This window comes from Panthera leo, chromosome D3 (assembly GCF_018350215.1).
Source record: "Panthera leo isolate Ple1 chromosome D3, P.leo_Ple1_pat1.1, whole genome shotgun sequence".
Lineage (NCBI taxonomy): Eukaryota > Metazoa > Chordata > Mammalia > Carnivora > Felidae > Panthera > Panthera leo.
The window spans coordinates 66774740-66796052 of record NC_056690.1 but is presented as its reverse complement, the minus strand read 5'-3'; the positions used below and the strand labels follow the sequence as shown (position 1 = coordinate 66796052).

General features: G+C 51.4%; 1 protein-coding gene across 2 annotated transcripts in view; it reads left to right on the top strand.

Moving 5' to 3' along the window:
- LOXHD1 (lipoxygenase homology PLAT domains 1) overlaps positions 1–18914 on the top strand; it is a 162447-nt gene extending 143533 nt beyond the window's left edge. For both annotated transcript variants that reach the window (XM_042910747.1, XM_042910746.1), the window contains 4 exons: positions 5304–5474; positions 11397–11529; positions 12853–13011; positions 18002–18914. In XM_042910747.1, the coding sequence (XP_042766681.1) occupies positions 5304–5474; positions 11397–11529; positions 12853–13011; positions 18002–18482 (944 nt within the window). In that variant the 3' untranslated portion in view covers positions 18483–18914. The remainder of the gene's footprint in view (positions 1–5303; positions 5475–11396; positions 11530–12852; positions 13012–18001) is intronic.
- The last annotated feature ends 2399 nt before the right edge of the window (positions 18915–21313 follow it).

Sequence of the window (21313 nt, the reverse complement as noted above, 5' to 3'; positions counted from 1 at the left end):
GGGGACGGCAGGCCCCAGCTCTCCACCTGAGCCCTTTCCCGTCCCCCTGGCTGCATGTTGACCTTTTACTGCAGGGTGACAGGCAACTAAAAACTATCGATTGTCACCATTTTTACACTTGCATCAGTTAGAAAATGTCCTATGTTTCTGGACAAATTTTAGAAATCAAGCTTCATTCCTAACACCATTTTCTTGTTCATTGCTCTTCCCCTAATGCCTATTACATTGCCTGTACTATAGTAGGGACTTGGTGTAGTTTTAATGGAATTTATTTATAGCCATGTTTCACTCTCTCAGATCCATTTCTGATTTGTTCATGCCTCAGTCACAGGAAACCCACATTTCTCTGGAAACAGAGTTTTCCCCATGCCTAATACTTCAAAAATTGAGTCCTGGCCATGAATCTCAGGATCATGATTAGGTCCTCTAATACCAGCTTCCCCACCTTTTCCCCAGCACTGACTGTGCACATATCTAGACTTGTTCATTTTTCTTGGTGCATTTTTCTTTTATGCCAAAACTTGACTGCCAATTATTTCATATTTCCTCACAGTCAAAACCCTGAAAGAAAAGGGAGGCCCCTCAGCACCACGGACAGCTGCATACAGGTCCTACTGTATTGTTGGCTGCTGCTTACTGTGGTTTATTACATGCCAGACTCTTCAAAAAGCTTGGTTCCTCTCTTGGTAACTCAAGACTATCTGATTGCCTTCTTCCTATAATGGCTCCTGGGCTTAAAGAAACCCAGAGGCACCAATATTATCCTCATTCCTTTGAAAGCAGAGAAGTGGGCCTCCTCGCCTCCAACCAGAATTTGGATCTGAAAGCAGGGAAAGGAAGATGTCTGTATCCTCACTGAACCCAAGTGGTTGGGATACTAGGGTCAGGAGAGGTACAGGGAAGTCCAGGTTCTGTGCCTAGCTTCCTCTTTATAGTAACTTTCTCCTCCATAGATGGAAGCTTAAATGTTAATATAAGCCAAGACAGCTAAATATGTCCTTAAGCGCTCTCTCTATGCCACATTTTTTCATATTTAGTTTAAAAATATTCAAGCTACATTATGCTTCCCTTGCATAGCAATTTATGAGGACAAAAATATTTCATTTGAGAGCCTTCCACCAAAAAAAGTTGTGGATCCCTGAACAGATACCACATAAGTTACAAACATTTAGTTAACTTAATAGTATGGCAGTTATCTCTTTCCTTGATTCTACCTTTCCATCTTTTCTGTTTATCCAGCAATTTTTAATGAAAAGATTTAAGCCTGCACAAAAGTGAGGGAAATAGTATAATCAACTTCCACATACCCATCACGTAGATTCAACAGTTATGACTTGTCATACTTGCTTTCCTCTTTTCACTTTTTCTTTTTCTTTCTTATTTTCTTTTTGGTTGCTATGTTTCCCTTTCAAAAATGGACACTTCTATTTTTTTAACGTTTTTCTGTCTCCAAGAGACGGAAAGAGACAGAGCATGAGCAGGGGAGGGGCATAGAGGGAGACATAGAATGCGAAGCAGGCCCCGGGCTCCAAGCCGCCAGCATGGAGCCCGACGCGGGGCTCGAACCCACAAGCCATGAGTTCATGACCTGAGCTGAAATCAGCCACCAACCAACCAAGCCACTCAGGCGCCCCAAAAATGCACATTTCAAAATGAAATCCAGTGCCACTACATTTAAGCGTGACTTCCTTGTGTCGTCCAATTTCCACTCCGTATGCAAATTTCCTTAATATGAAAAATGTCTTTGTATTTTGATTTTGCTTGAATCTGGATGAAAATAAGGTCCACACACTGCGGACCTTATCTGTGACTTCCCTTTAGTATCTGTTAATGCAGAGCATGCTGACTCCCTTTATTTTTTTTTATGCTATTGGCTTGTCAAAGGAAGTGGGCCCAATGATCTGTAGCATGTCTCTATTCTGGACCTGCCTGTCTACTTCTTCATGGTGTCACCTCCTCTTTGTTCCCCATGTTTCATACAATCTGGAAGTCAGCTCTAAAGGCATGCCTGGATTCAGGTTCAACTTTCTTTGGCAAGAATACTTTATAGGTGATATCAGGACTTCTTTACAATGGGAATCGTGTATTTCACATTACACCACAGCAGCTCTACTCTTCCTGATTCTCCCATCCAATAGTGGGTGCAGGGACTATCAGCCTGGTTACCCCAACCACCGCCCCCCCACCACCAGTCCCGTAACTCTTCATCTAATGGCTTCATCCAGTAATGATCAATTAGGATTACGAATGGTGATTTTCTGATTGTCCTTTCTTATCCACTTACTAGCTAGAATGCTTTTGTAAAAAATAAATAAATAAAATATGACTTTACAAGAGGAGACTGTTTAAGAAACAGACTCGCTCATAATAGGTTTCAGATGACTCGCTGTGGATCCCCAGGGTCTCCACTCTCAGGCTAGTGCTGGCCACACAGTTAGCCAAGCTGTAACTGTGGGTTTGTCTTCACTAGTGAAAGCCAACCATGTGATATCAGCCTTCCCAGAGCTACCTGTTCCCAGCTACATGTTTGATAAGTTCTTCGTGGAGCTAGTTGTGGTAGGATCCCTGTCAATCACATCCAATATTTTCAAAACAAGACAACTAAATCAGCAATGAAAAAAAGAGCTGAGGATGAAGTGTGCTTCATCTTAAAGGAGTTAGAGTTTTTACTGTGGTATTTACCATGAAAGGAACGGTTTGTTTGTTTTCATAGAATTCTAACTTGAGAAAAGAATTTGGGATGGGTGAGGCGATGCCATGCTTTCGGAGGACAAGGTGAAGGGAGGTGCAGTGGGGTGGGAAGCAACCTGCCACCGAGCACCAGGGCGACATGGGCCAGGAAGATTCCTTCTCTGGTTGTCCATGGATAGAATTAAAGCCAGCCCAGAATCCACCCTTCCCTTCAGCCCACGGCTTTCCTCTGTCACCACCTTGCTTGGAATCCAGGAGATGAAATTCAGGAGTGAAACCTACCTGGGGTGTAAGGCAAGATGAATAGTGTGTTCCAGCAACAGAAATGATCTCATGATGACCCACCTCTCCAATGAATGCCATCCCTCTCCACCAACACTCATGCATACACACACACTCACACACTTATAATTCCCATTGACTCCCACTGGTCATTTTGTCATGATGTGATATGATAGAAAGACCATCATCCTGGAGTCAGAAGAGATGGCATTAAGCCAGTGATTCTCAAGGTGTGGCTCTGGGACCAGCAGCATCAGCATGACTGGGGAACTAGTTAGAGATGGAAATTCTTGGACCTCACCACAAACCCAGTCAATCGGAATCTCTGGGAGAGGGGGGCCTCAGTAATCTATTTCCACAAGCCTTCCAGGTGATTGCAGTGCAGGTGCTAGTTCTCAGCCTTGGATACACATGGAAATCACTGGGCAGCTTTAAAGGCTATTGATACCTGGGTCCTACTCCAGAGATTCTACTGTAGGTGATTTGGGTAAGGCCTGGATAGTAGAATCAGCCTCTCTCTCTCTCTCTCTCTTTCTCACACACACACCTTCCAAAGGACCAACATTTTGGCTTCTCATTCTCTGCCTTCCTTTTTACTTGCCTCGCCCTTTCTCTGTTCCACTCTGGAATCCTGTAAGAACTACTCCAGCAGGTCTTATGGACATCATTTCCACACTGAACACATTGGGGATTGTTAAGCAGTTTAATTAGTTTCGTGATATTATCAGGAATCATCTCAGAAAGCAACCAATTTATAACCTTATGGGCGGAACTGGCCCTAGTGTAGAAAAGTAAAACGATTATTGAGATTTTTTTAAAAGTTTATTGATAAAGTAACTCACCACTCTTTTAACTCAACAGAAGTGTTTTAAATTTTAGCATAATTGTTTTAGCACTCATTGTTTTCCACTTCAGTTGAGATTCACATTTAAAAAAATATATGAAGTACTTTTTAAACCCAGAATTGAAGTATCCTAGGACTGCCAATATGCATGCCCTGCCCAGAGCCTCCACATCTGTCACCTACCCCAGAAGTCCCGTGACTGAAGTGTGTGGCCATCTTTCTGTGTCTTTGTGCTTGTAAGACCTTAATGCTCTTGGGTCTACAGATGTTGCTGTCAGCAGATGTTGCTGTGGGCAGTGTCCAGTCCTAGAGACTGGCTTTTTGGTGAGGACATTGGGGTGGTCCCCACACCCCCTGGTGACCTTAGAGGGCAAGACATTAGAGTAGAGCATATACAAGCCTTCCTTGTGAGGTTGCCTTGTGAACATACGATGAGCAGCACGTATCATCACCATAACCTGTCACACCACTGGATTTCCCCCCACTGGTGGCAGGTGCTTTGGCTCTCAGAGTACTCAGGGACTTGGAAGGGTGGAGAGTAACTGAACTGGTGCATGGTACAAATAATATGCAGCTGCCACAGCAAATGCACACGGACTTATACTTGACGGCTGTGATTTGGGGGGAGCACTTTTGAAGGACGCCCTGCCAGTCAGAACAGAAGTAGCTGTATGTTCAATATTAGGCCAAGACCTTTCAAGTTTCACATATACCCTGAAGAAATAGCAGCTTCTTATTCATTCTGTGACTACCAAACAGCCAAGGTCCTCAAAGTCCTAACATACACATTCAGCATCCACTGAGCAGGTACTACCTGCCAGTCGATATGCAAGGCATTAGGGAAACAAAAACAAGTAAGATCAGGTCCCTGTCCCCAAAAGCTCATGGTCAGGAGAGGAGACACATGTAAACAGTGATGACACAGGGTGGTCAGGATGTGGCCAAGGCAGGTGCATGGTGCTGTAAGAGCAAGGAAGATATCAGATACAGGCCTCCTGAGCAATCAGGGGATACCAGGGAAGGCTTCCCAGAGGAAGTGATGCCTGCAGTGATTCTGAAAGGATAATGGGCATGAACTAGGTGGATACTGGTGTCAGGAAGCAATAGGATTCATCCTTCAGCTGAGTGAACTCCCAGGAAGTCAGTGACCCCACTGTGAGTCTGACGAAGGCCATGAGCCCTCTCCCTGGTGAATGTGGAATTATGTATAGCACAATTTCTCAGGGCCCTTAGACTGCTTCATGCCCATACGCAAATCCTCCAAGGGCCCATGAACCCCAGGTTAAGGATTTTGCAAAGAGAATTATATGCTCAGGGCTAGAGGAGCCCTCAGAGATCGTCTAACCCACCTCCTCATTTCGTTAACAAGGAAACCAAGGCCCAGAGAAGACAGAGAACTTGTGCGGGGCCACACGGCCAGTGGGCTGGGGTAGCAGAGAGGTGAAAGCACATTCAGCTCCCAATCCCCATCACGTCTCTTCCCCAGGGATCTTTCCTGGCTGGCACGTGAGCTACATCGACGTGAAGGACAACTCACGTGATGAGACCTTCCGCTTCCAATGTGACTGCTGGCTCTCCAGGAGTGAGGGTGACAGGCAGACACTCCGTGACTTTGCCTGTGCCAACAACGAGATCCGTGATGAGCTGGAGGAGACCAGTACGTGGCGGGGTGGGTGGGGGTGGGCACCCAGGTGTGATTCCTGGGCTGAAGCTTCAGAGTTAAATGCGAGGTAGCTCAGGACGGGATGGGAATGGTGTTGGAAAGTCTGAAGGAGAGACCCTTATAGCTGGAGGGGAATCAGACGTGCAGTGAAGGAAAGAGTCTTGGGAAGGTACATAAATAAACACCCTAAATGTTACTCGGTGAACTTGGAACAGCCAGGACACTGCTACCAAATCTTAGCCCCAATCACGGGGATTAATTAGGTAGCAGGAAAAACACTGGGGACAGGCTTACCCTGTCCCGAGGGCCAGGCTGGGCACTTTGGTGGGAAGCCTTCTCTGGGTTGTTTTTATATCATGGGCTCCATACAATTGGTACCTGTGGCCACAGCTGACAGATCAAGACTTCTGGAAACAGAATTTGCAGGGGGAGCCAGCATCCCCATCGGCCACTTTCTTTGATCCTTCCTCAGGTGATATTTAAAGGGAAAGAGTTTAAATTGATCCCTAAAGTGGCTGGCCATCCAGGACTAGGGAGTTGTTTCTTTAATACAGATGCCGGCGTCTGGGTCCAACAGATTCAAAGAAACCTTATCAAAGGCAGAGCCCGGTGTAAAGAAAGGATTTTTTAACCTTAGTTTTTAAGGGAACACTAACTGCAGTAAGGGGTGAACCCTCAAATCTCAATGGCTTAACAAACCAAAATGTATTTCTCACTCATGCGATAAACCATACAGTGTGGTTGTTGGCAGGAGACCTTCCACGCTGTGATTGGGGGACCCAAGCTCTTTTGATCTGTGTCTCTGCCATTTTCAACATTCTTGGAAAAGGGAAAAGAGTGTGGAGTAGGCATACTCCCCTACCTTCTTAAAGAATTGATTGACTTTCTATTGGTGAGAACTAATCACTTGACTCCATCTAGATGCAGGGAAATGCAGTGCCCAGGTGGACAGCCCCTGGGGGTGGGGGGAAATGAAAGGAAGCACGGATCTCTGGTAGAAAGCCCCCCCCCCATGTTGGCCACACCACCCAAACTACCCAACGATGAGATTAGCGGCTCTCAGAGGTAGTGAGCCCCGTGTCCCAGGGAGCATCCAAAGGAGGGGCCAAGCACCCCCTTGTCAGGCTTACTGCACAAGGATTCCTGCCCTAATTCAGAGTGTGGGCTCCCAGCTTCTGTAAACCACACTCAGCTGAGGAATTACTGGGTGCCCAGTTTCATTGTAGATGCTGTGAGTGGTACACACCCCTTTGTGACCTCCAGTTTGTGTTGACCTTTGCACATGGTAAGTCTCCCTGTACAACTATAAGCTCCCAGAGGTCAGGGACAGAGTCGCTCATTGTTGTAGCCTTCTGCAGCTCTGTAGGCTTTGGGACTCGGTGTGCTGTCACTGCTCAGGGGATGGAAGAAGAGGCGGTCCTTTTCCTTGGAGCCTCATAATCCCGTTAGAGGGAGACGCTGAAGCCCCTTACCTTCCTTAAGGAGGAAGGAATTCCTACCTTAGGAATTCCTACCTTAAGTAGGAATGCTTAAGCCCCTGACCCACGTGCCAAGATAAGCACTAGAGGCTCCTCGGGCCACTGGCGTCCAGGGGAGGAGAGATTCGTGATGCTCAGAGCATAATCACTGAGTCTCCTTCACAGATTTCCTGCCAAACAGCTGCTAAGACCTGCGAGGGTTGAGTTGGCAGGGAGATTGCAGAGGGGAGGCGGCACTTGCGTTAGTTCCGGAAGGATGTCACAGACTGGAGATTGGACGGCAAGGGCACGGAGCCCGGGAGCCGGCCCGGATGACTGGTCTTTACTGAGAGGCTGTGGAGGGCAGAGGGGCACCCTCTAGGAGTCCACAGAGGGACAGACTGCCACACCTGTGTCCTCAGACTGGAGGGTCATCCTGGGGAGAGCCACGGACACAGCCGGAGCCAAACATCCCAATCCTCAGCTACCTTTATTTAACCATTTGGCAAAGATTTACTGAGCACCTACTAAGTGCCACAGCCTATTCTGACTTCTGGGACACACCAGTGGATAAAACAAAGACCCTGCCCTTGTGGCACTGACTCTCAGTGTCTGTGACCCCTGGGGCGCCTCTGAGCACTCAGCATGTGAGAACAACAGCCTCTCATACTCAAACGGCTTCATATGCGCAACGCACTCTACACCTCTGTTCTCATTACATCCTCGCAGTCCTACTTCCACCCTGTGAGCTAGATAGGGTACAAATTCACACCTCTATCCCATGGGTAAGGAAAACAAAAACCCAGAAAGGCGAAGTGACACATCTAAGGCCCATTCACAGCTGGTACAACCCAGGTGACCTGATTCTTAGACCGGGGCTCGCTGCACCACTGCTGGCTGCCTTGTCTTTATTGGGGCCTGGCTGCTACTCCAGATGGGTCGATTGCCCCACCTGCCTCGGCCCCCTGTTCCCTACCTTCACCTCCAACTCCCGTTAGCAGCTCCAGAAGCTGCCCCCAGCCCTCTTCAAGCACCTGCCTCTACAGATGACTCCAATGCGCAGCAGAGCTGAAAGCCATTGGCAGCCTTTAAATAACACTGACATCTGGGTCCTATTCCCAAATTCTGTTGCGATTAATCCAGAGTAAGGCCTGGGCAATAGGATTACCTGCTCATGCGTGCACACACACATGCATGCACACTTGCACATGTGCCCACATGGTCACGCTCACGCGCGTGCACACATACACCCTTGGGAGGACAAAATAGATCTGTCTCGCTGGGCCGTCCTCCAGCAGGACCGGTGCTTCCCTCTTTACAGCCCTTCCCCTCCCTGTTCTCCCTCCCTTGACACCTTTAGGGCTGCTCAGTCAGCCTTCTCTGCAACATTTCCAGCCCAAATATAGTCCATTTTGATGGCCAGCTCCCCAGGGGGTGGGGGACTTCACCGCATCACCGGGCAGCTCTGGAAGATGCTAGAAAATCCATCTTTATACTCACGTTCTTGAAGCTTCCATTCTTTGGCAGTCCCAGTGGAGTCAAACAGAAAATTTCAGGAGCGGCCAGGACTCGTGGCTGTGTGTGCCTGAACCCCAAACCTAAGCTGGCTCCAGCAGAGAGGAAGCGTGTTGTTTCCCAGAACTCCAAGGCTCGGGCGGAGCTGGTTTCCACTTGGCTGTCTCCAGAGGCTCCAGTCATTTCAGTACATCCCCGTCTCCCCTTTCGTCTCAGCTCTGCTTCTTCCTGTGCATCGTGGGAAGACGGCCACTGGGAGCCCCAGCCCCACAGCCTTCTTAACAGCCTCAGTGGAAGGGGAGAGTGTCTCCCACGGGAAGATTCTGACTGGCCATGCAAGCCACACTGCAGGAGCTCCTTAGAGTGAAGACACTCCTGACACTGTGAGGTGGGCAAGGTGATCTGGAGCAGGAAGTTCCGGAAGCCCACTGCCATCCTGCTGGCACTCCACAGCGTCATGTGCCCCTGCAGTCCTTGCCTCGGGACGAACACCTGTTTATCCAGCACCTGCCCACATGATGGGGGGCCCTCGACTATTTGCTCATCTCCCTCTGCAGATGCCATGCCCAGAGCAAGATTTCAAGGGTGGTCTGCTCTCCTCTCTCCTGTCTTGCCACTTGAACTACACTCGTGCCCCAAGAGCCTGTGGTGGCTTTGCTGGCGGCCCCTCAGTGCTGGTGACTCACACGATGGCTGCTGAGCCCCTCTCTCCAGCTGAGCTTGTCCTGTGGGTGTGCTGGCCCCACGGATGACCTTACACTGATCCCCACTAGCCTGGGCTCCCCACTGCCCCCACTCTTTCAGGTCCCTAATGCTCCTCTGTCCGTTTCCCCCCAGCAACATAGACACAAAGTTGAGAATCACGCCTTCCACATTTGTATCAAGCTGTCGATGAAATACTGGGAAAGAGGGCAAGGTGAACTACGCTCATTGAAACTTCTTCTCCTCAAAAGACCGCAGATGCCCCTGGCAACATTTGTTCCTAATCTCTCTAAACGTCTTTGCTGATGTACCTTAACCCAGGACCATCAAGGAAGAATGGTCTGTTTGCACTCCATCCGCATTGGTTCTCAAATCTCAGACTTGAGTTCACCTAGTGAGCCCGTGGGTTCCTAGCGCCCCTGCCTCCTCCCCTAGGCGCTGACAAACCACGTCCTCAACAAAGCCCAGGACCCACTTTGAACTCACGGGTATTGGGTTTGCAGAACTCACCCTGCCCTCTGTGGGGAAAGCGTGAGACCTGACCGTGGCTCGGCCATCGGTCGGCCCCAGCCTCCTGGGCTGGTGTCTATACGGACCCACAGAGCCCCACCTTCTTCAGGAGTTCTGTGCTGTCCGTGGCTCTCCTGCCCTCTTGTCGGTGACCTGCCTCTTTGTCAGGATTGCTTCCACACGTCTCAGCAGCACGGACTGTCCTGGAGAGAAGCCGCCAGGGCAGAAGGGCTAGCGATTCACTGAGCTACAGACACAGCGGCGCCTCGTCTCCCTTGTCTGTATCACGTCCCTGGGAGAGCCCTGCGGAAAGAGCTGTCCTGTGCATCCAGAGTCCCAACCCCTCAACGAGTCCTTTACTGTGGCAAGAGCCATATGCACAGGGGACACTCTGACCGACATTGGTTGTGTCCCGTGTGCCAGCTCCGAGTCTGGCCTGGTCCCTTGGGAGTGGGAGCTGGGTCCCGTGAACTCCCATCCCCTCCCCCCTCAGTCTTTGCCTGTGCTCCTCCCTCTGCCTAGAACCTCCTTTCATCTTCCGCAGACGGTAATCCTGGCTCCATCTTCAAGCACAAGCTCAAACGCGACCTCCTTCCTGAAGCTTCCTGTGGCCCAACCATTCATTCATTCACTCCACAAATACTTATTGAGTTCCTGCATGCCAGGCACTGTTCTGGGCACTTGGGATCTATCAGTGAGCAAAACGAAGGCCCCTGCCCCCCTGGAGCTCACATTCAGGTGGGAGGGGGAGTACAGGAAACAATAAAATAAGCAGCAAACCACATAGCATGTTAGGAGGTAGCAGGTGATAAAGAGAATGTCATGGAGCCCCTTAAGGCCACCCGGGGGCGCTGGGGGCAGGCGAGTTGCCATCTTAGGGTGGGTGGGGCGATCTCCACAAGCAAAGTGAGAGAAGTTGGAAGCACTCCAGGGGAACAGTCACCCCAGGGCTCCAGGGACAGCAGGGGGACAGAGGGGCCGAGTGGGGGGGGGGGGAAGGGGGAGAGCAAATGCGAGGAGACAGAGCTGGGAGAGGTAATGGGCAGCTCATTTGTCCTCTCACCTGGAGCTACTTCAGCCCCTTGTTGCAAGGTTAGCACATCCTTTGTTGCAAGGTTAGCACATCCCATCTGTGGCCTGTGGTAGTCAGTGTGTGCCTGGGGCTGCAGGTGGAGCTCTAGGCCCCCCCCGCCCCGAGTCTAGCCCCATCCTGACCCTTAGCACCGACATAACAAATGTTGCTGAGTGAATGCAGACATGCTCAAAAGAGGCACAGGGGAGGGGTGCGGTGGTGCTGGGTGCGACTCGGCCTTGAGACAGGGCAGAACCTGACTGCATGTGGATAGGGCTCAGGGCTCTCCTGGAGTCTGGACTGCCTGTAGCTTCCCCCTCACTTCTCCCTCTCTGCCCTCTTTTTGCACAGGATCTCCGTTTTGCATCTCGGAGTGGGGGGGTGCTGTCTATTCCTGAGAGCCAGGCCCCAGCACCTGTCCCAAAAAACTCCCCACCCCCTGCTTCCTGGTGTTTCACTCCCAGTGGCTCCATGGTCACCAGGCAGAGTGGCTGCTCTATAAATAAAAGACATGCTTATGGTGGCCAGACTGAGGCAGGTTTTTGTTGTAGTGCCTCCTTGTGGGGACTCCAGCCTATCCCCAGGCTGTGGTCTAAGATCAGATGGAGGACAGAGAAGCTGCTTCCCCCAGCTGACCTTCTCCCACCTTCTCCGCTGCAGCCTACGAGATCGTCATAGAAACGGGCAACGGAGGCGAAACCAGGGAGAACGTCTGGCTCATCCTGGAGGGCAGGAAGAACCGATCCAAAGAGTTTCTCGTGGAAAATTCTTCCCGACAGCGGGCCTTTAGGAAGTAGGAAGAGGGGGTTCCCACTGGGGAGTGAGGGGGGTGGGGTGGGTAAGAGAGGGACCCCCCAAATCAACCCCGTTGGTGGGTGCCCTAAGTATGCAAATGGGCCTAAACTGCAAGCACTTAATTGAGTACCTACTTTGTGCCAATCCTATGCGAACTCCTACGGATGGATGAAACAGGAGATTTATAAAAGGGAAAGGGGGAGATTGCCACGCAAAGAGAGGCCAGTATAAGAGAGGAGAATTTAATTATTCCAACCACTAAAAGGAGAGGATAATTCTGTAACCAGACAGAGGTGCCAATATCACCACCGTGGCAATCCTACTACAATATATCAATATATTAAAGTAGCACATCGTACACCTTACATTTACGCAGGTTTGTGTCAAATATATTTCAGTTTTAAAAAGTTAATGGACAGCTACAGCAAACATTAGTAATTAATTAATTAAAGAGAGCCCGCTGTGCGGCAGGACCAGGAATCATTGCGGACCCCATCCAAGTCCGTGCAGAGCTCACAGTCTAGTCTGCAAGAGAGCCGTGTAAGACAGCACAGACTGAGTTCTACTTAGGAGGAGGAAGGGAGGAGAGAGCCTGTTAGATGCTTTGTACGAAAATCAAAATCAGGTCTCGGGAAAAGGTGCTTCTCACCCCTCCCGGTTGACAGGCACAGCCGGGAAACCTCAACTTCTCCACACCAGAGCCACCCCTGAACTTCCCAGATGCCCACTTCATTTCCCCGCTCCCCCAGAACTGCTTACAGAAGTCTCCCCCTCCTGTGACCCACTGCACCTTGCATTTGAACTCCCTCTGCATCGGGATGAAGTATGAGCTCCTTAGACTGGCACCTGCAGACCACCACAGATGGCCGCACCCCACCTTTTCCATGGCTGCTTCCCTGACTGGACCCCAACTGCAGCCGAGCCAACACGCCCCCCACAGATGCCTCCTTGCCCTCAGTCCCCATCCCGTGACTTCGCCAAATCAAGTCCACCTCAGGGACCTCTTCCCTCCCTCCCTTTGCTGTGCTCTCTGAATCCCCACCACCCTCCCCAGCCTAACCCTCAGGGCCTCGCCCTCCTCCCACCTCTGTCTGCTTCGTGATGTTACCACCCCCTCCTGCTGGGACCAGGCTGTGGTTGTCTTGTTCCAGAATGACACTGAACCCCTCCAAGAATGCAGGGCTGACATCAGGTCATGGTTGCCATTCTATCCCTCCTCCTTAGACCAGTGCCTGGAATGCAATAGGCTTTCAATAAAGGCTCACTTCCTACAGTGGACATCAGCATCTCTTATTAGAGGCCATGCTTTTGTGTCCTGCAGGGGGACGACGGACACATTCGAGTTTGACAGCGTCTACTTGGGGGACATTGCCTCCCTCTGCGTGGGCCATCTCGCCAGGGAGGACCGGTTCATCCCCAAGAGAGAGCTGGTCTGGCACGTCAAGACCATCACCATCACCGAGATGGAGTTCGGCAACGTGTATGTACCGTGCCTCCACCCCTCGCCCAGGAAGGGCTGCTCCCTCCGCACAGAGGGATGGGGCTAGACCACGGGCAAGACACCAGGACCCAGGGAGCTGTCCCCTTCGAGGCCACCTTGTTAAGGAAACTTACAAGATAGGGAGGGAAAGGCAGCCGTACTGTTTTGGAGCTTTCTGAGCCATAGGCCTACCCTCAGAGGCAGGGACTCGACCAGATGAATTTGAGGGCTCCAGCCTTTTAATCCAGGGACGCTTCCTTGGAAGAAGTAAGCCAAACAAGACCAGACAGCGGACGCTTCCCTTCCCTCCCCCTCCCATCACTGTGCGATGACAAAGAAATACAGCTTTGAAGCCTGATGCTTCCACTGGCACAGTGAAAGCCCTGCCATCCTTGTGGGCAGAGTGGGGATCAGAGCCCAACTGGAGTAATCCCATGGCCCACCTGCCTCTGAGGACTCCGGATAAGGAGCTTTGCATTTCCCCCACCAGGGCCTTCTGGAGACTCAGGCATTTCTGAAGGATTAAGGGTTTTAGTTACCTGGGTAACAGTCCACAGCCATCAGTTTTTCTAATTAAAACCACTTGGTTACCACATTGGATGCCAGAAAGAGCCCCGAGGCCCTGGAAGGCAGGAACAACAGTGTGAAGGCACCGGGAGAGGAGGAAGGGGAAGCCGAGGGCAGTGCTTGCCTCTGGGAGGCTAGACCCGAGGAGTGAGTGACAGGTGACACGTGCAGCTCCCGGGGCCAGCCTGCCACTGCTCGCTGGGTCACCCCCCAGAGCTGCTGCCACCCGCTCCCCGAGCTGGCCCTGCCCCTGGCGACGCCTTCACGGTGAGCACAGCAGACCGGTGCAGGCTCAACCCGGGCAGCTCCCTCGGCTGCCCTCTCTGGCCTCAGGAGCTCAAGTTGCTCAAAGCAGTGTCTGTCCACGCTCCACCTGTGACAGTAGGCTCCCTGGGATGCCCAAGCTTCCCCTTTGGGAATCGGTCAGGAAGGGTTCTGACTTGTAAACTTCTGTCTTGACCAACTCAGGCTGCCGTATCAAAATCCCACAGACCGGGTGACTCTAATAGCAGACCTCTTTTTCTCGCAGTTTTGGAGGCTGGAAGTCAGAGGTCAGGGAACCAGCATGGTTGGGTGCTGGTGAGGCCTTTCTCCCTGGCTTGCCGCGTCGTCATGGCAGAGAGAGAGAGAGAATGTGTGTTATCCATTGCTCTTTTAGTGAAAAACCAGCCGGTTACAGTAAATCCTGCCAGACTTTCTGGTCCTGGCTGCCTGGAGCGATTACTGATGGAGACGAGAGCTGAGACATAGAGGCCCAGAGGAGTTACCACCTCACCCAGCAAGTCGAGCCTGGGCAGAACCCCTTCTGCAACCCAGCACTGCCTGCCAACCACATCGAGTATTGCTACCGATACCACACCTCTGCAAGCCCCACCCCCCCAAAAAACCAAACGGTACAAGAAAATACAATATAATACAGTGCAATATTATGCAATAATAAGAAATAGTCTTCCCTCGAGTTAGCTTTAAACCAGCCATGGTGGCTGTAAGAAAGACACAGAGCCAAAGATCTCAGTACCACCAAGCACCTTCCAGTCTCAGAAGGAAGGGGAAATACAAGCTCAGCCCGGGAGCTTCCTACCCCACAGTCCTGGGGCCGAGTTGTAGAATTTCTCATCCAGGGAAAGAAACCACCATTCCCACACCCTCAAAAGAGGGTGGCCTTTTGTCAGTATGTCACTAGGCCTGGAGGGGGAGGAAGGGATGTCGGTGGAATGGGGGCTCTGCCCAAAGGGAAAGGGGTGCAGAGAGTCCAGACCCCGAATACTAGAACTGTCACCAAGTCAGCTGTGTGGCCTCAGGCGGTAACCCGTCACCTCTCTGTGCTGTCTCCCTCCGTGAAGAGAGCTGGATGTTCACTGGAGTCTGGCGCCGGGGGAAGGACGACAGGGGTCCAGCTCAGGGAGCTCTTGGAGGTCATAGTGCACCGGCCTGTGCAGGTCTCGAGCTTGGTTCCTTCCTGGTGGATGGCATACATGCGTCCACAGTTCCTTTCCAGCCACCACATTAACCGTACCGTTCGGACTTCCAGGAGTTACAAATGAATTTAATCTCACTCTCTTATAAACACAGGAGTCTCCAGTTTTCATCTTTCAGCCGGTTCCAGTTGTGACTCTTCCTTAGGGTGTGCCGTACCTTCTAAGGTTCTCCTTTGCGCTGAGATCCTCCGGATTCGATGGAAGGCCACACCCAGGGGCTTTCCTTTCTTTCTTTCTTTCTTTCTTTCTTTCTTTCTTTCTTTCTTTCTTTCTTTCTTTTTTTAACCAAATATAACTTCATTGTTTTATCTCAATACCATATATAATACCCAGCCATTATAAAAATTCAAATAATACAAATCGTCTTTTAAGTAAAACTTCCCAAAAGCCCTACCCATCAGAGACAGCCACCATGAGTGTTTGGTGACCCCGCTCTCTCTGACACTTTTCTAACATCTCACAAACGCTGTTCACAGAAGTGTGATCCTATTTACATGTTTTTCAAATATATTTAATTTTTCATTTGTTATTTTTTGCTTTTGTCATTAGTCTTTCTGATGTCCCTACCCTCCTTTCCAGTGGGTCCACACCTAGAGTCATGACCCCACGGAGCCCTAGGGTCCCACATCTTGGTGATCTTATATGTATGAGAAACGTTTTCCTTATGGGTCTACTAGGGAATATTTTTCAGCCATTAAAAATAATGAATTAAATATGTACCAGATGACTTGGAGTGATTCCCGGGAAAAGCAAGATATGGGAAAACACATATTATATGATGCCATTTTGTAAAGGGAACACTGACATCCCACATATGTCTGTGTCTGTGTGGGTCTGTGCATGGTTGGGTGAAATGGAAGGAAATCTGGCAAGATACACCCGCAACTGTTCCATGGGTTATCTGAGGTAAAGGTGGGATGTGGAAGTGGAAAGGAAGGAGGGAAAAAGGAGAGAGAGCCAAGCGAAAAGGGGAAGAAGAGTGTATTTAGAAAAACACGCATGTGATCACATGATTTGTGCATTTATAGAGAATTATGTATATCAGTCAGCATTTGCATAAAGAAATACATTTTTAAAGAACGTCTAAACAAAGATTGAAGTTATATCCCCCTCTGAGAAAGTGTGGTATGTAACAACAATCCGAATTTATCAAGTGATGAACTGGGGGAAGAGAAATCTCGAAACAGAATATGGATTTCCTGCCAGTGTCTTTCCGTAGCTGTCTCCTCAGGTGGCGAGGCAGGCTGGCTCTGGGCCCGCTCTGGCTCACCTTGGACAGTGACTTAGTTTCCCCTTCTGTGAAATGGGAGGATGATGCCTGAAGCTCCGGGTTGTCATGGGAGCCGACGAGATGCAAGGGTGCAAAGCCCCGGTCGGCACTGAGGAAACAAGCAGAAAATCCTGCTTTTTTTGTGGTTATGGATTTTCATCTAAAAGGGGTCTGATTTTGCACCACTGGGCACGCCCTTTTAGGGATGCATTCCTGAAGTCATCAGTCAGTGCCAGGACAGCTTATTTCCAAAGCTGTTAAAATATTAGCAGTTGGGAGTGGGAAGAAACCATAGCAGTTGTTCAGTACAAACCTCTAGCATTGCCAATGGGAAAATCAAGGTCTGGGTAGGAGACGTGGCTTGCCCAAGGTCACAAGAGTAGCAGGTGGCAGGGCTGGCGTAGACCCGAGGCCCCCTTGCACTCCATGCAGCATTTTCCCACTGTGCCTCCTGACTTCCTCCCTTGTAATTAATTATTAGACTAACTACCATTACCCAGAGGGTAAAATTGGGGGTGTGGAGGGTGGGGATAGAGAGGGGACATTTTGGTCCAAGACCATTTCTTGGCCCTATACTTGCTTCTGCTTATGGCTGCTTCAGTAGAGGATTTTCTCTTACCCCTTGCACCCCTCAGACCATGAGCACGTGCATGTACGTGTTTTCACACACGCACACACGTGCGTGCGTGCACACACACACTCATACTTTAACTCAGTCCAGTGTGAGGGATTTGGGACGTTTCCACTTGGCTTTGCCTGGATCCCGCAGCTGTCCCTGAAGGTGAGAATACCAGGTACAAACATTCATCATTCCCTTTGAAAGAGCAAGGGGACCAGCACGGTTGGCACGGAGTGAGCTTAGTTAGACAAGGCCAGGTGCTCGGTCAGAAAGGCAAATGGCAGGCAGAGGGTCCAACCACATAGGGTCTTGCAGCCCTTGGTAAGGTGGTGATTTTTACTTAATCTAAGAAGCCATTGGAAGGTTCTGAACAGAGGAATTACATTCTTGGACTTACATGTCCACGGGGTCACTTGGCTGCTGTGGAAAGAATGGACCACAGATAGCAGAAGCAGGGAGACCAGCTAGGAGGCCGATCTAGGAGGGAGGAGGTGGTGGTGACTTGGACCAGACGAGTGGCAGGACAGATAGTGAAATACTGCATACTTTTTCAAGTGGCTGATTCCGGACCTATTTTAAAGGTGGGATTTGCTGGTAGATTTGATGTGGAGTGGGGGGGGGGGGATGGAAATGAAAGAATCAAGGAGACACTGGAAGGGTAGAGATGCCTCTCGCCGTGGATTCTAACACAAACAAGACCCCATCCTCATATTTTTTTAAAATTTTTTTTAACATTTATTTATTTTTGAGACAGGGAGAGACAGAGCATGAACAGGGGAGGGTGAGAGAGAGGGAGACACAGAATCTGAAGCAGGCTCCAGGCTCAGAGCCCGATGCGGGGCTAGAACTCACGGACTGAGAGATCATGACCTGAGCCGAAGTCGGCCGCTTAACCGACTGAGCCACCCAGGCGCCCCCCCATCCTCATATTTTAATGCAGACATTTCCAACCCCATCTCCTGCCACCTGGAGAAGGGATCATTCATGGCCCAGGGGGCCCGGGGGGAGGGTGAGAGCCTTGGCTGGTGTCCACTGAGCCTCCTCTGTCCCTGCTAGGTACTTCTTCAACTGTGACTGCCTCATCCCCCTCAAGAGGAAGAGGAAGTACTTCAAGGTGTTCGAGGTCACCAAGACGACCGAAAGCTTTGCCAGCAAGGTCCAGAGCCTGGTGCCGGTCAAGTACGAGGTCATTGTGACGACGGGCTACGAGCCAGGTGCAGGCACCGACGCCAATGTCTTCGTGACCATCTTCGGGGCCAACGGGGACACGGGCAAGCGGGAGCTGAAGCAGAAAATGCGTAACCTCTTCGAGCGGGGCAGCACCGACCGCTTCTTCCTGGAGACGCTAGAGCTGGGCGAGCTGCGCAAGGTGCGGGTGGAGCACGACAGCAGCGGCTACTACTCGGGCTGGCTGGTGGAGAAGGTGGAAGTCACCAACACCAGCACCGGAGTGGCCACCATCTTTAACTGCAGCCGGTGGCTGGACAAGAAGCGGGGCGACGGGCTCACCTGGAGAGACCTCTTCCCTTCCGTCTGAGGGGCCGGAGGCTCTCGATCCCCCCGTCTCGCCGAGGTGCGCCTGACCACAGCCTGCTGCCTCCACCTTGGGTTTCAGCAGGCCTTTCTCAGAGCCTCCCGGGGCCGGGACTGGGCGCCAGAAGGGTGGCATGGGTGGCGCGGTGGCCCGGAACTTCACGGTTCTCCGGAGGCCGCTGCAGGGGACTACTTGTGGGCCCCGCCCCTCCTCAGTCCCCTGGACCTACAGGAATCGATCAACGCGTGTCGGAATCCCTGGCTGCACAAAAATAACTTTCTGCGCTTTCTTTTCCAGTGACAGCAGTGGCCAGGCTGAGACTTGCCAAGTGTAGCTGGGAAACTGGGGCTTCACCCAGGGGATAGAAGTGGGGAAGAGGAGGCCGTCGAGGTGGTGTATTTGAAGAGAAAACTAATTAACACGTTTTTCCCCCCAAAGCTGGGCTAATTAAATTTTTTACTGACCACACCCCACGAAGAGCTCATCTTGGCATCTGCTCACGAAGAAATGCATCCTTTCCCCCAGTTTCAATGACGCCAGTGGCAAACAGAGAAAAGCAGTAGGAGGAAGTGTTTTAGCCCTGGCGGGGGGTGGTTTATAAGCCTGCAAAAAGGTACGTGATTCTGTCCATCATTTATGGGAAACTCTGTGCCAGGTGCCCACTGGTTGTTCTAACCTGTGAGAACACAGTTGAGACCCACAGACCTGAACAGAAGGTGATGGGGCTGGGGCGGGGGGGGGACAGAGAGGGACACAAAATAAAGGTGCAGTCTCTGCCTTCCAAGGGATATGACCTTGATGACGAGGCTGCAGGAGAAACACACACACACACACCCTCCCTCGTGGGCAGTCACGAAGGGATCTGCAGTGAAAGATCCTTGCAAGGCAGCAAGAGCGCCTCAGGTCTCAGCACCTGACTTCTGATTTTCCTGCCGAAGCAGGACTGAGTGGAAAGGAAGTCTTCCTATAGGAGGGCACCCCCCCACCCCCGTCACCCTGTGTCTTGTAGCCTAGACAGGTGTAAATTCTTATCGAGGCTGATGGGTCTAAAGCAAGTTCCAGGAGCTCCCAGAGACATTTGGAGAAAGGCTGAGTTTGCAAGCGCTGGCTCAGAGGCAGCCAGAGAGCTTGGGTGAGCTTGGGCACATTATTTCATCTCCTGGGGCCTCAGTTTCCTCACTTGTCCAACAGGGACAATGATAGTAGCTACTGCATACGTCGTCATACGGACTAAATGAGTTAATCTGCGGGCAGTTTTAATTCAGCACCTGCACTGAAGGGTATGTCCATCATGTTGAACAAGTGGGCCTCCGGGGAGCTGGGGTGGTGGGGGTGGGGGAGAAGTAATCATGAAACACCTTTATTTGTATCTTTTTCCGTGGAACTGGCCTCCGCCCAGCCCCCACCTCCCCAGCACCCTCATGCCTCCGATGAACACTTAGCCAGGTCTCGGCTCTTCTGAACTCTCTTAGTCGTAAAGAGTGCAACCACCACCTTATAAGTCACAAAGCCCATTACAGTTGTGCAATTTAAATGTCTGGCTCTGGGGGTGCCTGGGAGGCTCAGTCAGTTGAGCATCAGGTCATGATCTCGCAGTTCGTGAGTTGGAGCCCGGCGTCGGGCTCTGTGCTGACAGCTCGGAGCCTGGAGCCTGCTTTGAGTTCTGTGTCTCCCTCTCTCTCTGCCCCTCCCCCACTCACACTCTGTCTCTCTCTTGAAAATAAATGAATATTAAAAAATAATGTCTGGCTTTGATGTAAAGGCCAAAGTCAGGCTCAAAATTCATCTTCTGCCATCCCCCAACTCAGTGCTATCACAGGGGGACCAGAAGTGAAGGAGAAGGACACGCGTGTGTGTGCACACGAATGCAACTGTGTGTGCAGGTACGTGTGTCCACACGTGTGGGTGCATGGGGGCGCCCCTCCCCCACCTTGCTCTGTCACTCCTGCCCCCCTCTTGCTGACCATGGGTTCCGATCCCTTGGAGAAGGAAGGAAGGGAAGGATGCCTACGGGGGTTCTTTCTCCGTGCTTCAGCCTCCACCTGCCTTGTTTTTAGGACCTAAGACACCCAGATAGTTCCCACGGCATCCTTTGCTCTGATGAACTCTGGGCATTCAGGCCACTCATCTCTGCTACCAGTGGCCAGCCAGCCCATCCTTCATCCCTACGGTTTCTGTGGATGGGGCAGGATGCTATGCCTTCAAGCGAGGTGGACACATCCCCTCTCCGGGTAGCCCTGTGGAAGTCGCGGTCAGCAGCGTTGGGTAAAAGGGCAGCCAGGAGGGAGGGGGTACTCCCAGGCCACCGACACCAATTTCTGAGTGTCCTGTTCCCGTGGCCACGGCCTCCTCCTCAGCCTCCCCATTGTGTCTGAACCAGCTCAAAGTTGAAAACAGTCTTCCGCCATGCCCCCGGCAAGCACCGTGTGCTCTCGCTGTGGAATGCGGCAGCTGTCGTCCGGTTGATCCTCCTGAGCTGGCACAGGGACAGCCCGTGTTATCATCCTGCTGCTGCCAGGTCCAGGGTGGGCTCACTCTTACCCAGGTGGGGCAGGCCTGGTTTGCCAACACACCCCACAGCCTCATTAGCCCTTTCCACCCCTTCCCTGCCTGCCTCCTCTGCCCCCCTAACAGGTGGCTTGTTGAGACCCACGACCCTGCTGCTGTGAAGACCCCGTAAACAGTGGTCACACCTTTGGTGCACGAAGACGCACTTTGTTACCCACGAGGCACGTTCCCCCCAGCCCGGTTCCCCGAGTGCCGGGACCTGGGCCATCTCCATCAGGGGCGAGATGCCCACAGCTCCAGGTCCCGCGGGCTCCCCTCCAGCACCA